General features: G+C 42.3%; 1 protein-coding gene across 3 annotated transcripts in view; it reads right to left on the bottom strand.

The window, feature by feature from the left end:
- Positions 1-7,293, bottom strand: part of SYK (spleen associated tyrosine kinase) — a 34,386-nt gene extending 27,093 nt beyond the window's left edge. For 2 of the 3 annotated variants that reach the window (XM_059834066.1, XM_059834067.1), the window contains exons 1-2: positions 6,880-7,293; positions 5,262-5,422 (exon numbers count right to left, since the gene is read on the bottom strand). In XM_059834066.1, the coding sequence (XP_059690049.1) occupies positions 5,262-5,422; positions 6,880-7,293 (575 nt within the window). The remainder of the gene's footprint in view (positions 1-5,261; positions 5,423-6,879) is intronic. The other variant, XM_059834068.1, reaches the window with a different exon arrangement.
- Positions 7,294-17,963: the final 10,670 nt, after the last annotated feature.

Below are 17,963 nucleotides of genomic sequence, written 5' to 3'. Positions count from 1 at the left end.
CTAATAGTCTAAACTAGTCTTGTCCTCTTTAGTATATCTCATTGCATACTGAAGACATTCTTATGATACTAAAATTATTTCTTACTTTCCTTTTACACAACTGTCCACATTTTATGTGAACTACAGATGGCTATGAACCCATATAAAAGGTTTATAGAGACTAAACTGCTAATCACAGAATCACTAGGGTTGGAAAAGACCTGTAAGATCATCAAGTCCAACCATCAACTAACACCAACATGCCCATTAAACCAAATGATGCAATGCCTTCACTCACAATTTCCTTAATGTTGAATTCTTAAGTTTAACAGTATTTCTGAATACTGTTTATCTCCCTTCAGCTTCAGAATTTTTGATTCTTAACACTTACGCAAGATCACATGTTCATATAACGGAAATGGTCACTACTGATGACAAACCAAGATATGCCAAGAGCTACCACACACTTACCAGCGTTGTTTCCTATGTGAAAAAGCAGAGAAAGCTAACATTTCTTATACTGCTGGTCTGTCACTGTTAGGAAATTTTTAGTTTATTTTTCAAGTGGTCCACACATGCATGCATTCACATAGATAACAGTAACAATACTATAAATAATATTATTATATAGCATGAATATAAATATTATTACAATATTAATAACAGTGTTAATAATATTAATAGTATTATCTATGGTCATCTAGACAATATTGATCATCATAGTCTACATTTATGCCCCCTACAGGCAAAGTCTAATGAAAAACCAGAAGTCTGGTAAGAACCAGCATCCTACACAGCATGCAAAGTAGCGTGAATGAAGCTGACAGGGGCTTGAGACTTAAATAAAGATCTCTATTTCCAGTTGCTCTTCAGGTCATTTTAGAGATATCATATTTTCCTTCTATTCCACTGCTATAGTTTTTGCTCCGAATTTTGTGGCTAGAGTGGCAATCTTTCATGAATGTTCTTCCCAGAAGAGGTGGGCACTGCTTCCTATTTCACGTCATTTCATGACATTGTTTCTATATTTGGCTTTGAAAACAAATGTACTTATTTCACTGACTTTTCAGCCATGACAAAAACTTTAAAAAGACCTTCGAAAATTCCCTAGTAAAACACCCACAGTGAGCTCAGAAGTTTTCCAGCAGCTTGGATGAGTTGCAGTGTTAGATTTATGATGTTATTCACAACATTTTGAGCTGCAATCAGGAACCTATTCAACTTATTTTCAACTTCAATTTATTATATAAAAAAAATCTAGATTTGACAATCTTGTAGTGCTACAAAGCAGCACTAAAGAAATCTAGGCGTTAGATGTGTTCTCGCAGAGACCGCTGCTCTGGATTTTGTTTCAAGGTAGGTAGGTTAGACAGTTAGCAGATTTCTGGTGTAATGAAGTTTTAGATACCCTTGTAAAAGAACATACAAAAATATTCTAGCCTTCTAAAATTTATTATTTTTTCCATAATAAACAAGGTTATTTTTGTCATATACCAGCACCTGCTTGTGGACTTGTTGAACAGCCTCAGCGTCGTACCTCACCTCACTGAAAACCTAGCTTCCCTCCATGTTCCCAGGCTCCAATTCCTACCTCAACAAGCAAACTTCTCTTAGACACTGAATGTTTCTAGGTTTCACCTTTCAGTCAGCTACCAGGCTTGAGTGTCTCCACCAAGGTGAGAAAAACAGTCCCTGAGCAGCTACGTTCACAAGCACAAATTCAGAGTCTTCAGTCCATAGATGTACAGAAGATTCTGACACACACTGCTGCTGGGTAAGGAAAAAGTACAGAAGTGCCTAAAATGTAAAACAATGTGCCTCTCTAGCACTCAACAATTTTGCTGCTCCTGTTTCAGTTAGCTAACAAATGAGTGGTTTATTTCTCAACACCTGCTAAGCAAGCTCACATAAGGCAAACCACTGCAGAAAACAGAAAACCTCTCTGAATTAGACAGTTCTTTTGTTATTTGCTATGAAACTCTAGGTCTACCGATCTGAGAGCTAGAAGAGCTCTGGAAGGAAAAATAACCTATTTCTGATACAAATGAACAACACATTCTTTCTCTTGCTGCTCTGGCTGCTGAATTACGGGGCAGATGAAGATCTCACCCTGTTTCTTCCCTGGGAGCGTAAGAACAAATAGCAGCTAAGTGGTTACTGAGCTCTAAACCTGCCAGATAGGCAGTCCGTGCAATTAAAGCATCAGAAAGCACCCTACAGATGCAGAAGTAAACTGTGTTGTCCTTAATAAAAGGGAGCCAAGCTCAACATACTATCAGTTATATTTTTGTATTATTTAAGCTCCAGTGGCACTTCTCATGGTTTCAACAAAGCCTTAAAGTTAGCTTTTTCCCTTCTATGGGTTTATCGATATGATGTGAAAGCAGCCGCCTGAGTTCCAGCAGAACTATGCAAGATATATACACACTGACATAACCAGTCCCACAGGAGAAGGTCTGACTGCTCCCTCCAGAGCTCATCGAGCATGTCACTGCAAACAGCATGAGAAATTCCTCCTAGGCCATCTCTTAGGGAAACAGGAAAATGCTGGGGAAGTATTTCTACTTAAAGGCGTAGGAATGCTTACAGAAGATTAAAAAGAGACCAGGGTCTACAATAGAGACTGAAAATGTCAAGTCTGCTAAAAAATTACACTCCTTCACTCCAAAGCCCATCTCTGTTGTTAAGAAATCTTAGCTAAGGGATCCATTTCTTTGCAGAAAAATTAGCTTCCTTTTTTTTCCCCAAAGAGAAGCACTTTGACCACATACAAACCAATGTGTGCAAGAGGTAAACCGGAAAAGCTGCAAGTTTCAATACATGGTCAACATCATCACTCAGCTGATATGACATTGATTTGGTAAGATGTTAATACAGAAAGTAGTAATTTTTTAGAAGAAACAGGTCATTAAAAGAAACAGTTCCTGATTTGTTTCAGATTACATATCCACCTGCCCCTATGTCTAAAAAGTAGGAAAAGAAACTAGCAAAGTCACAGGGCAATGAAAAGGAGAGGTGGTATGGTAATGCTGTGCTGGTAATCTATGCCAGTGACTACATTCATCAAATCGATGAAACTTCTCCTGAGCTATAGGAAGAAGCATTCTGAAAAGATGAATCTGTGATGGGGGGAATCTTTGGCTCCACAGACTTTTGTAACAATTTTTTGTTACAAATGTACCAAAATTTGTAACAGATTTTTAACAAATGGCAACAAATGATTCTATGATTCTGTGAAAAGCAAGGGGGTAGATGACCCTCTAGATGTGATCCCAAGAAACATGGGGTACGAGGCTGAAAATGTGAAGACAGCTGGTAACTTGAGAGTGACTGTGAAACAGAAAAAAATCAAGGACTGAGGGAAGGAAAGAGATTTCAAGAAATGAGATGTCAGTACACTCAAAGTATTCATAGGTAAGACCTGATGGAGTTAAGTGTACTGGAAATAAAGATTTAGAGGAGCTACTGGTTCCTTACAATTAAGATTGAAACATGGAAACATACGAAGGTTACATCTACATTAGCAATTAGTGTGACTCAATTACAGCAAATCAGTAAAGTGAAAGAGTTGGTATAGAAGAAGCATATCCATCCCGCACTCACTCCTGGGGTAAGCTACCTTGGCATAGCTTTAAAAAAGTCAAAGACCATTGAGTGCTGAAGGAGACTACGTAGGTAGGCCATGAAACTTCTCTTAGGAATTATACAGCTCTAAGTGATCCTTCCTTGGCCGTGATCGTTAAGCTTAATTTTCTATCATTATATAAATACTTCCACTTGGGGGGGCATTAAACATGGTTCAGTGAAAACACTGATTTTTTTCAAATGAGGATTTTCCAAAAGAAAAACCTTTCTGTGAGAAGATTTTGAGTGGCTGTAATCCTCAGGAGATGACGGCTGTTAGTCACTATCCTAAATTACACATTTGCACTCAGAAAACAAATGATCATGAAGAGTAAACGCAGACAGCAGCAGACACAAAATGGCGTTACCAAGGTAAAAGCAATTCCTTCTGTCGCTTAACTGCAAAACAAAGCACCACCACTGCCCCCGGGAAAACTGACAGTTAGGGATCCCAACAGTTGTTAACATAGGCAGTTTGTTTGTATTTTTACCACTTTGGTAAGTCAGCGTACTGGGTGCAGGCTGCCAGGCTTTGGCAGTGGGGCTGCAGGGCCTCTGTGAGAAGGCCAGGGGCTGCCCTGGGCCGGTCACGACTGGTTTCAGCTGGCCCCAATGGACACCCCTGCAGGGCACCGCCAACCACTCAAGCGTATGTGGTGCCTCCGCCTCCGTGAAAACATCCTCAAGAAAGGGTAGAAAAAGGCCTGGTAGGTGGCGGCGGAGAGGAAGAAAACAAACACAAAACAGAAGCAGCAGCGCAAACACCAAGGGCAGAGGCGGAAGCAGGGAGGAGGCGCTCCAGGCACTGGAGCAGGGAGTCCCCTGCAGCCGGTGGCGCAAGCGTCCACACTGCAGCCCTCCAAGCAGGTGGATATTTCCTGAAGGATATTTCCTGTGGAGAGCCCACATTGCAGCAGGGAACAGCGTGAGGAGGAAGGAGCAGCAGAGAGAAGCTGTTACAGACTGATCGTGGCCCCTGTGCCCCCCCCCATCTTCCCCCGCACCGCTTGGTGGGGAGAGGAGTTGGGTGTGAAGGAGGGAAGTTGAACCTGTGAAAATTGGGGGTGTGGGGGCATGAGGGGAAGGTGTGGGGTTTTTTTTGTTTTTGCCTTTGTTTCTTACTGTCCAACCCAATTTTAATTGACAATAAATTAAATTACTTTTCCCCAAGTGGAGTCTGTTTTGCCTGTGAGAGTTAGTGGTGCATGATCTCCCTGCCTTCATCTTGGCTCACGCGCTTTTCCATCCTGTTTTCCCCCCCTGGTCTGCTGAGGAGGGGGAGTGTGACAGTGTCTTGGTGGGCGAAGGTTAACCTACCACAGTCAAGTAGAACTGCTTATCAGTTATAAAACAAAATTCAATAGATTTTTCTTGGTATTGAGTTTCTCTGATGCTCACTTTAGAATTAAATCTAGTATTTGATTAAAAAACAATGACCCACGCTTTTGCTATAGTTTCCCATCTTTAGTTAAGTGGAAACCTAACTTTGGAGATGCTTGCTTAGTACAGGAATGATTATGTCACGTATATCATGCTGGACTGGGCTCTCTCACTGTGAATGAGCCACGTTTTAGGGCAAACTCTCATTTGAGATTCATTCAAGGGAACTGTGTAGTAACACTGGTGGCAAACAGCAATACACAGAAAAAAGCACTCACAGAAATTTTCCATTGTTTCTTGACCCAATGAGGATACGATGTTCTGACTCCTCCCGAGAGATCCTCCCATGGAACCATGGCATCTTCTCATGGGCTGTAGTGGCAATCAACTTCTCCAGCTGAGGCTTTTGACTAATGATAGCTTGTTCAAGAGCATGCCCCTAGAGAGTGGTAAAAACACAGTGGGACAGTCAAACTGTCTTCTGCAATAAAAACATGACAGGTAGAATCCCAGTATTGGATTGCTTTTGGGACATCCAAAATCTGCACTGATTTGTTGTATGTGTAGAAAAGATCTGGTTGCTGTAAAGATATTAAACCAGAAACTAACGTATGGTAATCTAAACATCACAAAGCTAGGATTCTTCCTTTACCTCTGAGAAACAGAAGAAAAAATAATCAGTAAATTAAGCCCTTAATATATCAGAATTTCAACTGAAAATTACGTCATATTTTTATGCTAATGAGACATAGCTATATATACTTAGTGTCACTCTGAGATGTCATAACATACCTCCATATTACATATCCTATGACAGTTTACTGAAATAAACTGAACACACTTTGCATTGTTGCAGCATGTCTATATTGAAGACATCAATGCAAATTTCCCAAAAGCAGACAGGACAGTCCCAATTTTAGAGTGAAATATGTTAATATTTTAGGTATAACCTAGACTCTTCTAAACTCATCTACAACCTATCACTTCTAAATTTGGCCTAGAATCTTAGGGCAAAAACCCCTAGTTTCATCAGTTTTCAACTTCCTTCTAGATCAGGCTCAGACTCATCAGAAAAAAATGTAAACGTCAACACTTGTAGTAAATATAGTATAAGTTTCAGGCTTCTCCAGTTTGGGCATTGGTCCACATATTTTACAGAGCAGAACACGTAGGGTTACTTGCTAGTACCAAAAGAGATGAAAAACCTAGTGTAACTCCATGAGTTTATAATGGTAACTCATGGCATCCCAAGGTGAAACAATGTTCCTGTTGCAGCCTCCTACACTAGTGTTTTCATGTTAAAACTGGCTTCCTCACAGTCAACCTAAGGAAAAATCCAGCCTGTCTTTCTCAGCATGGAACATTACTGCTTGACACATGCAGTACCAAAGATGTATAGGCAGTGCTCTGCAGTTAAGAAAACAAGTTCTGTTTTGGACATAATCTAAATTAAGCATCACAGAAACCAGGCCAGCTAAGAGGAGAGGATGTAAATCAAGTCACCATGTTGCCACCATGCCTGCCTGCACATTAATCCATAAAAACTCATAATCAAAAGCAATCAAACAAACCATTTCTGTATCTTGTTCCTTACATCTATTAATTTTTGGTGCATGTGGAAATCTGATGACACAAGTTAGAGCAGTGGTAGATAAGGCTACACTAGCCCAAAACATCATAAAAGTCCTAAATTCTGTAAAATTTCAGGAAAACTACACTTACAGCCAAGTTACTGCATGTATTGGGGAAAAAAAAAAACCTGTTCACAACTCAAACAGCTATGATTCCATTATGAAAAAATACTACATAGCAGCAGCAACAGCTGGATACAAACACTGAAATCTCTTTTTCTCCTTACTCAAAGACCACTTTATGGCAAAATCAGCCTGGATTTACCTGCAAATTCCAAGTTTGTTTGACATACTCTCTGATGAGGTTCTCTTTTAGATCTTCAAAGGGTCCTGTTTTGGGTTCAACACCTGGTGGTCGGTTGAAAGGTTTTCTCAGTAGACAGATAAGGCCATCCGCTTCCTCTGAGTGATAGTTAATGAGTTCAGCAGGACTGGCATGCGACTTGCCTCCTGCAATAGCATATGAGCCACTCAGCTCCCTCTCAATTGTATAATGATGAACCTTCCTTCCATGGGCCAAGGATAAGGCAAAGCCCCCCAGGTAATTCCGGCTTTGGCGGAGCAAGTATAGTCCATCACTGACTCCTCCTTGCATCAGATACTCCTCAGCTTCTTCACGTGTAATATTGCCAAAGAAGTATGGCAAATGGTTAGCAGGGTTTGCCATGTTGGAAGCCATAGCCATGGTTTTTTTCTTTTCCAAGTAGCAGACTTAGTATTCTATATCTGAAAAACAGAGACGTATCAGTTGGAAAAAAAGAAGATAAACCAGTAACATGGCAGTTCACATGTAGTATTTTGGTAATAAAAGATTTTGGGATGATGATCAAATTTTTGGTTTTGCCTTGTTAAAAGTTGTCTTTCCAAACCCCAAGAGAAAGTTCTTCCCTGTTATATAGTAATATAAAAGTTTTCTATAACTGCACAAATTTCCTTTAACTCTTTCCCTCTCCACTCCTTTGCCTAGCCGTATAGAGGTCCTGACATTTTCCTTTGCCTGAATGCCTCTATCCATCCTTTTGTACTGGCCTTGAGGTGTTTCCCAATAAAAGGAAATAACTAGGTAGGAAAGATTCAGTGAGAACAGTTTTTCATTACAGTTTTGTGCCATTACAATTTTGCTTATAAGAGTAGCTTATGCCAGTATATGAGCTGAGTATGGAAAAAGTCCTATATTAAAACAGTTAACATTCCTCTCCACAGAGATTTACTAATGTCTTTTTAATGGTTAAAAAAAAGTGATAGTGTCTTTTTGAACAGTTTTCATTTCAAACAGCTTATATTGAAATAATACGAATACGTATATTGAAATAATTACAAATAATATGCTACCATTAAAACCACAGAAGAGAATCAAGTTCAGCATCCATGAAGAATAACAGTGAATATAACATAAATGGCTTCAATTCTTTTATTCTTAACAATAAAAATAATATATATATTTAATACACACATTATATATTATTATATATTAATATATATTTTTTAAAAATATGCACAAGGACTCTATAGAACTCTAGATACAGGAATACTGTTCTTCTTGTGTCCCGTCTTCCCTGAGTTTCCCCAGCCTCTAACCTACATTGTCAGCAGATAAATTTATTTTCACTAAACCCCATGGCAGATTTACACTGCCTGGAGAGCTAAGTATTGGGCTGGAATTACTTTTGTCTCTTTCAAGTTATTGAAGAGGAGACATGACAACGCAAAAGCTGAATTTGGTTTATTATTCATATTAGTGACATTTAAATTACTATCTAATGGATACTGGGAAGAATACTGCAGCTACCTGCTGGTAACATTTAAGTGGATAGTAAGTGAATATATTGACACCAATGAGACCTGTATTCTTGCAAGAGTATTTGCAAGTTCTTTTTTTGTCAGATTAAGTGGTCCACAACTGCAAATACTTATGTAATTGCAAGTTCACCAGTCGAGTCATTAATTGTTTCCTGCAACATTACAAGTTTTTCATGTACTTTCTCCTCCAAATGCTTCCCCAGTCCAATCACTGTTTAATCAGGACTGGCCACAGACTGCTACATCTACAGTTTATGAGGCATAAGAAGGAAGGAACTCCACTTAGGAACAGTTCAACATCTTCTTCCAGTCTAGAAAGAAAAGAAAAATCCCACTAAGTACGCCTGTATGTCTGTAAAATTACTTAATCATCTGAAAAGTTACTTTCAGAGTAATGCTGAATACAATGCTGAATAAAACCAGCAGTATGTGCTTATGTTTGGATTATTTATGTGTGTTAGATAAAACATTTCCTTAGGAAATATCTCACAACTTCATTGCCAAAAGTTTTTATTTCCTTGTCTTTTAAGTTCAGTTATGACAACTTGATATTGAAATATTGTCAAGTATACAAAATAGGTGACAGCCTCTGTTATCAGTAGTGTATTATGCAGATTTTAGGCTAATTAGGCAACACTACAAGTATATCAAAGGAAAAACACTGTTATTTCTTTGTATTTACAAGATCACTGCACATCTTGTATTCTTTTTTTCCAATGTATAGATACTAAGTAAAATGTATATATACCGAATACGAAGCCCATGAACATTAACCTACAAAATACTGTTATCTGTGTTTTATTCAGGTTACTGCAGCTCTCTTTTCCAACATTCCATTACCTTGGCTAGAAGCGAACAAAAGGATCAGAAGTTCAGTTCCTCTTTCTGCTGCTGTGCAGGATACAGCAGTAAGAACACTGTGCCCTTCACAGTTAAACGAAGGGCATGATTTTCGGCAAGCCATGGGGCAGTCTGTGGAATGAGCATTAAATAATTCAGGGTGTATGTTAATGGGGTTAATAGACCTCTCGGCTTGCAGCTGGCCAAAGTGTGCAACTGTGTTATGTGAGCACAGCTGGAGAGGACTTTATGGAAGACCATGTAAGAAGGGAGGGTCCATAGTGGAAAGCTGCAACCGAGGAATGGGCGTCTTAATGTAGGACCTTTTGGCACACAGTGCTTCAGGCTAACACCTTCCCTGGCAGCTCTGCAGCAGGCAAAGCTGTGGTGTGCCTACTGCTTAGTTCAGATATGGCCCATCAGCAGACCAGAGCTGATCTGCTGTCTCTTGTGCTTGGGTCAAAAAACAGTAGAGAAATACCTATGCTGCTCTGTGAATACGTGAAGAAGGGTGGGACAGGGGGCAGGGAGGGAAGGAACAGACAAGTCAAATGTACAAGGGTCACACAGTATAGAAAACTGGACAGGACACAGTCAGGACAAACCACATGTTGTGCAGATCTTCTGGTCTTCTCCCACCTTTCCAAAGAAGGGAGACATCAAAGCTGCAGAGCTACTGCAGCCCTACAAAACAGAGCTGCGTGCAGCATGCTATTTATTACTCTTGTAGTTTTCAACAAAAGGTTACTGGTTTAAGATCACATACCATGCTCAAGTTTATCTTTCTGGCATTTTTGTTGACAAAATTTCCCTCTACTTTCCTATTCAAATGTCTCAATTCTGAGATTTCATGTTCTTAACCCAAATGATCTACTCATATATCTTTTGCTTATTAATTGCAAAAAAGACCTGTAACAAAAGAAGGCAGTACCCAGTAAGTCATTACCAAACATTGATTCTGCGTAAAATACTATGCAAAATGACAATTTCAGCTGTACCATATGAAGGCAAAGACAGCTTTCCTTAAACAGAATGCATTATTTCAGTAACATGATGCAGGGCCAAAGGATTGTAATCAATAGTACAAGGTCCAGTTGGAGGCCAGTTAACAGTGGTGTAACCCAGGGTCAGTACTGGGGCCAATACTGTTTAAGATCTTCATTAAGGAGGTGGACAATGGGGTCAGTGCACCCTCAGCAAGTTCGCACATAATACAAAATAGGCAGTAGTGGCTGAAACGCCATGGGTTGTGATGCCATTCAAAGGGACCTGGAAAGGCTGAAGAATTCGGCTGAGAGGAATTAAATGAAGTTCAACAAGGGAAAACAGCTTGTGGAGCACACTTTCTCCCCCTGGGACATCAGCCTTCCTAGCAGGGCAGCTGTGAGGGGCATCCCCCAACACCCCTGGATGTCGCTGGGGAGCAGCTGTGACAGCCCCTGACCTTGCTGCTTTTCAGCAGCCACAGCCTCTGTGCGTTTTGTCCAGGCGTCCTGCGGGTGCACATGCAAGGCGTGCAGGCTCCATCAGGACCTTTGGCTTGCTCTACCAGCTTTGGCGTGGGGGAAAGCAGCAGGTCTGGGTGCTGTGCAAAGGCAGCCCCTTCCAGCACTCCTCTCTCCCCTCCTCTAGTCCTGGTCAACGGGGGAGGTCCCGGACGACTGGAGGCTTGCCAACGTGACGCCCATCTACAAGAAGGGTCGGAAGGAGGATCCGGGGAACTACAGGCCTGTCAGCCTGACCTCGGTGCCGGGGAAGATTATGGAGAGGCTCATCTTGAGGGCGCTCACGGGACACGTGCAGGATAACCAAGGGATCAGGCCCAGCCAGCATGGGTTCATGAAAGGCAGGTCCTGCTTGACCAACCTGATCTCCTTCTATGACCAGGTGACCCGCCTAGTGGGTGAGGGGAAGGCTGTTGATGTTGTCTACCTGGACTTCAGCAAAGCCTTTGACACTGTTCCCCACAGTATTCTCCTGGAGAAGCTGGCGGCCCGTGGTTTAGACAGGTACACTCTTCGCTGGGTAAAAAACTGGCTGGATGGCCGAGCCCAGAGAGTTGTGGTGAATGGGGTGAAATCCAGCTGGCGGCCGGTCACAAGCGGAGTCCCCCAGGGCTCAGTTTTGGGACCGGTCTTGTTTAATGTCTTTATTGATGATCTGGATGAGGGGATAGAGTGCTCCCTCAGCAAGTTTGCAGACGACACCAAGTTGGGAGGGAGTGTTGATCTGCTTGAGGGTAGGAAGGCTCTGCAGAGGGATCTGGACAGGCTGGATGGATGGGCTGAGGCCAACCGGATGAAGTTCAATAAGGCCAAGTGCCGGGTTCTACACTTCGGCCACAACAACCCCAGGCAACGCTCCAGGCTTGGGGACGAGTGGCTGGAAAGCTCCCCCGCAGAAAAGGACCTGGGGGTGTTGGTTGACAGCCGGCTGAATATGAGCCAGCAGTGTGCCCAGGTGGCCAAGAAGGCCAACGGCATCCTGGCCTGTATCAGAAATAGTGTGGCCAGCAGGAGCAGGGAGGTGATCATGCCTCTGTACTCGGCTCTGGTGAGGCCGCACCTCAAATACTGTGTTCAGTTTTGGGCCCCTCACTACAAGAAGGACGTTGAGGTGCTGGAGCGTGTCCAGAGAAGGGCGACGAAGCTGGTGAGGGGTCTGGAGCACAAGTCTTATGAGGAGCGGCTGAGGGAGCTGGGGTTGTTCAGCCTGGAGAAGAGGAGGCTGAGGGGAGACCTTATCGCTCTCTACAGCTACCTGAAAGGGGGTTGCAGAGAGGTGGGTGTTGGTCTCTTCTCCCAAGTGACGAGTGACAGGACTAGAGGAAATGGCCTCAAGTTGCGCCAGGGGAGGTTCAGGCTAGATATTAGGAAAAAGTTCTTTACTGAGAGAGTAGTGAAACATTGGAATAGGCTGCCCAGGGAGGTGGTAGAGGAGTCACCCTCCCTGGAGGTATTCAAGGAGTGTGTGGATGCGGCATTGTGGGATGTAGCTTGATGGGCATGGAGCTGTGTGGTGTTGGGTGGGTTGGTTTTTGGTGTGTTGTGGTTTGTTGTTGTTGTGTGGTGTGGTTTTTTTTGGTTTGGTTTTTTTTTTTTTTTTCCCAGGTTGGACTTGATGATCTTATAGGTCTTTTCCAACCTCAGTGATTCTGTGATTCTGTGATTCTCTGCCTGGCTGCGCGGTGCTGCGGGTCCCATAGGCACCTGTCCCAGGACCATGGGCGCAACGAGAATGCCAGGGATGTTGGCAGTGGTGAAGACTCACAGCAAGATCCTCCATCTTCCCTGACCACCTCATGCAGGCACCCTGTGCTAACCTGATGGTATCTGGCAGAGAGCGTGGGGACTTGGGGGTCATGGGTGTACCAGCTCTTCTCCCAGGGCCCCCTGACAGCTTGCCAGAGCCCACCCCAGGCATCTCGCCCGACCTGGCTTGAGCACTGGGGAGGTGTGGAGGAGATCAGAGCTTCCCCTCCTGCTCTCCATCCCTCCCTCCCTCCCTGCAGCCCACCTCCAAGGGGGCGCAGAGGTAGGGGCACATCCCAGCCCAGCCCCACATCTCTCTGCCCTGCCCCAGGGCTGCAGCTGCTGCTTTCCAGCCTTCAAGGAGAGCCATCAGGAGGCCCTTGACTCCCCTGTCCCACAGCCTTCTGGGGCTTCCTTGGCTTTTCTATTCCTCACACCAGACAAGCTCCAGCACTTTGCACGTCTCTCTTGGCAGGACATGGCGTCAGGCACCGAGGAAACCATAGGGGAAAGCAGGTCTGCTGCGAGAGACGGCGACATGAGCCAGCCGCCACAGGCAGGACAGGTGTCAGTCTCTTCCCAAGTGTGATAGGATGAGAGGAAATGGCCTCAAATTGTGCCAGGGGAGGTTTAGACTGCATAGCAGGAAAAATTTTTCCACCAAAAGGGTTATCAAGCACTGGAACCAGCTGCCGAGGGAAGTGGTGGAGCCACCATCCCTGGAGGTATTTAAAGACCTGTAGACGTGGCACTTAGGGACATGGTTTCATGGTGGCCTTGGCAGTGTTAGGTTTATGGTTGGACTCATGTCATTCTTTTTTACCCTACTCTGCTCCACAGGTACTGCTGGTTAGGAGATGAACATACATCATCCCACCTCTGCAAAGTGCTCCTTGAAGGCAGGCTCCAAGTCTTCAATCTCACTTTTGGGAAGGGTGGAAGAAAACAGATTTGCTGCTAAATTTTCAGTAAAGAAAGAGTTTAAATCATGTTCCACTACAATTAAAACAAAAGAACAATTGGTATAATTTCTATTCTGTGTGAATCTTTGTGGTCCTCAACAGCAGAGGCAGGTGGGACACAGAGGACACAGCTGCCAAACGTTAATCCTGAGACTGCAGGAGGTTTCCACTGGCATATTGGTAGGGAGGTTAGCCTGGACACAAACACATCAGATGCATGGATGGATGAATGATCCACACTGGCTCTTCACCACCACTGTACAGATAATTTGGAGAAAAGGCCAAAATAATCCCACACCATTCTCATGCCAAGAATGGTACTGCACTGCAGTACCTGTTCAAAACACCTCAGTAATGTTGTAGTGAACGAAATTCAAACAGAAAAATGCCACCACACTCTTTATCTGTGGGAATTAATTTTCACAGAAGTACGTCATGGAAGTTCCTTTTCTCCTATCTTTAGTTTCAGACTTAAAAAAATGTTAGGTCCTTCATGTCTAAAAAGGATAAAGAACTTCAGAATGAAATTAAGAGCTAATAGAATAAAAGTGGGGTTGCGGGTGGAGTGCGAGGGGAAACCCTCATTCCCTGGATACAAAAGATCATGATGCAATGGCTACCGAAATTAAAATTCACTTTGACTTTGATGTGTGTCAGATCAGGCTACTCATCAGAGTATGGCTTATAGTCTCAGATGAGTCTCAGTATTTACTACACACTCTTCAGGATGAGTTGCCCAGACACAAGTTCTCTTTTTGCATAATCTGTAATGCCAAGTTTTTCCACTGCTGACAATTCAGCATGTTTATGAGTATTAAAATAAATGTTGAAAAAACTCATATATATTCATTAAGAAGTCACAGCATACACACAAAACAGAAGTTATAGGTATGCACAGCAATAGGACCAACAGCCTCTGGGTAAAATCTCTCAACTCTTTCTAAAAGATGTTCCAAACCACTCTCCAAAGGGGGACGACATATAGGCATACCAAGTTAAATTGAACTACTCATCTCAGACACAGAAAGCAGAGAAGGTGGTTCATCAGGACACTCATTGGGGTTTAAATGTTGATCTGGAAACAGGACTAAATGCTCAAAAATCTAGACAGTGCTGAGCTTCATGCTGCTGTTCTGGCAGTGCTGCTGTTATCAAACTATTAGATTTGAAAATAGTTCAAATATAACTACAAAAGGTATAGCCACGCCTTTGGGGTCACCTGTGGATAGACAGCAGTAAGGCTGAAGCTGGAATCTGCCCAGTCAGAACTGAGATACAGCATGTTCCCAGAGCGTCCTCACCTGCACGTTCATCAGACTGTGGGACTGGAACTGGTCCTTGTTACTTCTTGCCGGAGCTTGAATTTTAGTGACCCTCAACTGTCTGACCTGCTAACGCATCATGGTGTTGGCCTGGACCCTCTTACTATCCACTGACTGCAGTTCTACACACAGTTCTTCAATTTCCTTTAAAGCCCATTATGATACATTTTACGCTAGAACAGTCAGGTTCAACTCTGCAAGTGAAAGAGTATTGGTTTTGACAAATTCAGTCTTTATATGTTCCTTTCTAGTAGATGAGTTATGGATATTATGTCTAGATTCAATAGTTAGCTTTGTTAACACAATTAGAGTTTGTGGATTTGAGTCAGAACTTCAGTCTTAACTAAAATGAGGCACTCAGAAATGCCACCGTTGTACATAGGTATAGTACTGCTGAAATAAAATACACTATTTAACTACTGCTAAAGACCTTTCTTTTAAGGGCTGTCTGCTTCTTATTGAGTGACCTACTTTTATTTTTTTAAAAGTTGTATTTAAACAATACAAAGGAATAGAAATAAAAGATTTTTTAAAAAGGGTTTAATTAAAATTCCTCAAAGATATCGGCTGCTGTAGAAGCCGTTGAAATTAATTCGGAATAGTTATTTAAAGACATAGATTTGGTTCTGTCCTCCTCTTCTTACTCTTTGACATAAAACCAAACTCCTGCACCCTGAAAAAGTATCAGCCCTGCTGGCAAACGTGCAAAGCACAGTGAGTGACTCAGCACCATGTCAACATGGGGGTAGAGACATTCGGCAACTGGTTCAACCATTCTTTACTCATCAATTACACTGCTCCATCTGACCCATTTTTTAGAAGCAGACACTGTCTAGAAGCTTGCAAAAGAGGAAAAATCATTTCCTTTCAATCCTCTTTTCCTTTTCACCTTTAACTCCAACTAATGAACAGCATAGAAAGCTCTCCTTGAAACAGCAAATTGCTCTGTGAACAAGGCCTAGTTTCCTATGAATTCATGCACTACAGCCTTCAAGCAAGAAGCCAAGCTCCTCCTATTAGACTCCCACTTGCTCCACCTTCCTAAATTCTCACAAGGACCAGCTCAAGTACCCTCAGCTTCCTCCTCATCCATTAACTACTAAACAGCAGGGAAACACGTGCTGCAGCTAGCCACTTACTGTTTGCAGGCTTAGAAAAATGGGCACATGCTGAGCTCATGCTTTCATGCAATGGAGGTACTGTGTTGGTTTGTTCTCCTCTGGACACATTTATTTATTCCCATAAATGACTGATAGACTATTCATGAGCCCCCCTCCTCTGAGAAATTAGGCCAAAAGTAAAAAGCTATCAGGGAGAGCCTGACAGGATGGTGACTGCATGAGCCAGTTTCTTTAGAAAACCAGGCAAAAATAGTTGAAACATGATATAGCAGTTCACAGCAAATTCAGAATTCTCTCAAGTACAAAAAATACCACGAAAGCCAAAGTAGACGCTAGCCCCCAGAGGGACAGTGGCACAGATAGGCAGATAAAAACATTTTGAAGAAACAGTAGATACGGTGGAGTCTTGAGTGGGAAAATGTAGGTGTATGTGATACGTCTGTATTTAGACATCTTGGATTCCTTATTGACACTATGACCTCTGTCAGCAGCAGTCATGGGCAATACACTCCAAAATCTCCAGTTTGTGAAGAGACTTAATTTCAGCACAGATAATGACTTGGCTGCAGCAACTTGCATAGTCACAGGACCAAATTGCCTATGACATCGCAGAATTGCCCAGAATGTTTGTTCAAAAAGTCATCATTCTTTGGTAAACTTCAGTCACAACAAAACATTAAAATACATCTCCTCTTTAAGGTGCTGGATGCTCTGAGCTAAGGGCATCATAAAGACTTCTTACAATTCTGAGGTGAAGACTGTGGGCAATAATGCACTTTTGGCACAACAGACCCCTCTACAAGGAGATTAAAGTTTTCCTGATAGAAGCTTTGACCAACACATTGAATGAAAGAGCAGTAAAAAGGGCTGTTCAGATGCAAGACTCGTTTCTTTGACTTTGCTTATCCTACCTACAAAATGACCTCCCAAAAGACACAAACAAATATAAGTACAGTCACCCGAGCTCATAGGCGGCTATCAACAAGTTCTACGTGTTTCTCACTTGGGCCAAAATGTGAGAGAAAAAGTAACACTTCGCATGTTTAGTCATGCTGCCTATGCCCTAAATCAGAGTTATTCACATCTCATCGAAATGCAAACAATATAAGTGCCGTCTCTGGATTCGTCCCTTCACTTGGCTGCTTTAGGCATCTGTCTGATGGTACCAAGAGGAGAGAAACTCTCTCTTAGGCATGCTGCATGCCTGCTTCCTAGACCTAAAGTACAGGCAAATGTTCTATTGTCTTAAAAATAACCAGTAAAAGGCTTTTGTTTTATGATGATTTCGAGATACAGCATTCACTACAAAACTGCTCCGTTTCACTGGCATTTGTTGAAGACTCGTTTGGAGTTTGAGTTCATACAGATCAGAAAGTCCATGAACATGAGCCAGCTCATACACATGTGACTTAATCCTTCCAATCCCTACAAAAGTTAAACCAAAACCATACAGCCTCCCACAGAGAGCAAATATTTATGTACAAAACTAAACAGGCAACAAATACAGATAAAACTTCAAGTTCTTTCCTGGGTAGTATCATTTCTCACAAAAAGGCAAGGCTACAGCCCATCAGCGACCTCCTTAATGAAAATATATGTCATGATATGTCACATATAAAATTACCATACGCGACTCCTGTAAAATATAAATTAAAAATTTGTAATTAAATTATGAAAAATATCAAGACAATATTTTGGGAGGAATACTAGAAACTTCCACTGCTAATGCTCAGTATTGGTCTACTCTAGCTGGGTAAGCACTGCATGGTTTCAGCTGCTGACTCTTCTCACTCTGCTACTTCAACTTAAAGTTTTACCTGGAATGGGACAAATTCAGTAGTCTGAATTTATGAAAATTTCCTTCTACAGAAATCTGCATTTCACAGCTCAGTCAGAACAACTCTCATATCTGATTTTATTTTCTCATAATCCTGTGAGCTCTTAGTGAAGATGTTGGCTGAAGGTCAAGAAAAAAAATACATTTTCTTCATTTTTTAAAAAGGATGTTTCTACACTACACCTGATGCCTTCCTGTGATGGCTACATTTAAAAA

Source organism: Gavia stellata, chromosome Z (assembly GCF_030936135.1).
Source record: "Gavia stellata isolate bGavSte3 chromosome Z, bGavSte3.hap2, whole genome shotgun sequence".
NCBI classification, from domain to species: domain Eukaryota; kingdom Metazoa; phylum Chordata; class Aves; order Gaviiformes; family Gaviidae; genus Gavia; species Gavia stellata.
Note: the sequence above shows the minus strand (reverse complement) of the source record. Positions and strands in the feature narration are given on the sequence as shown.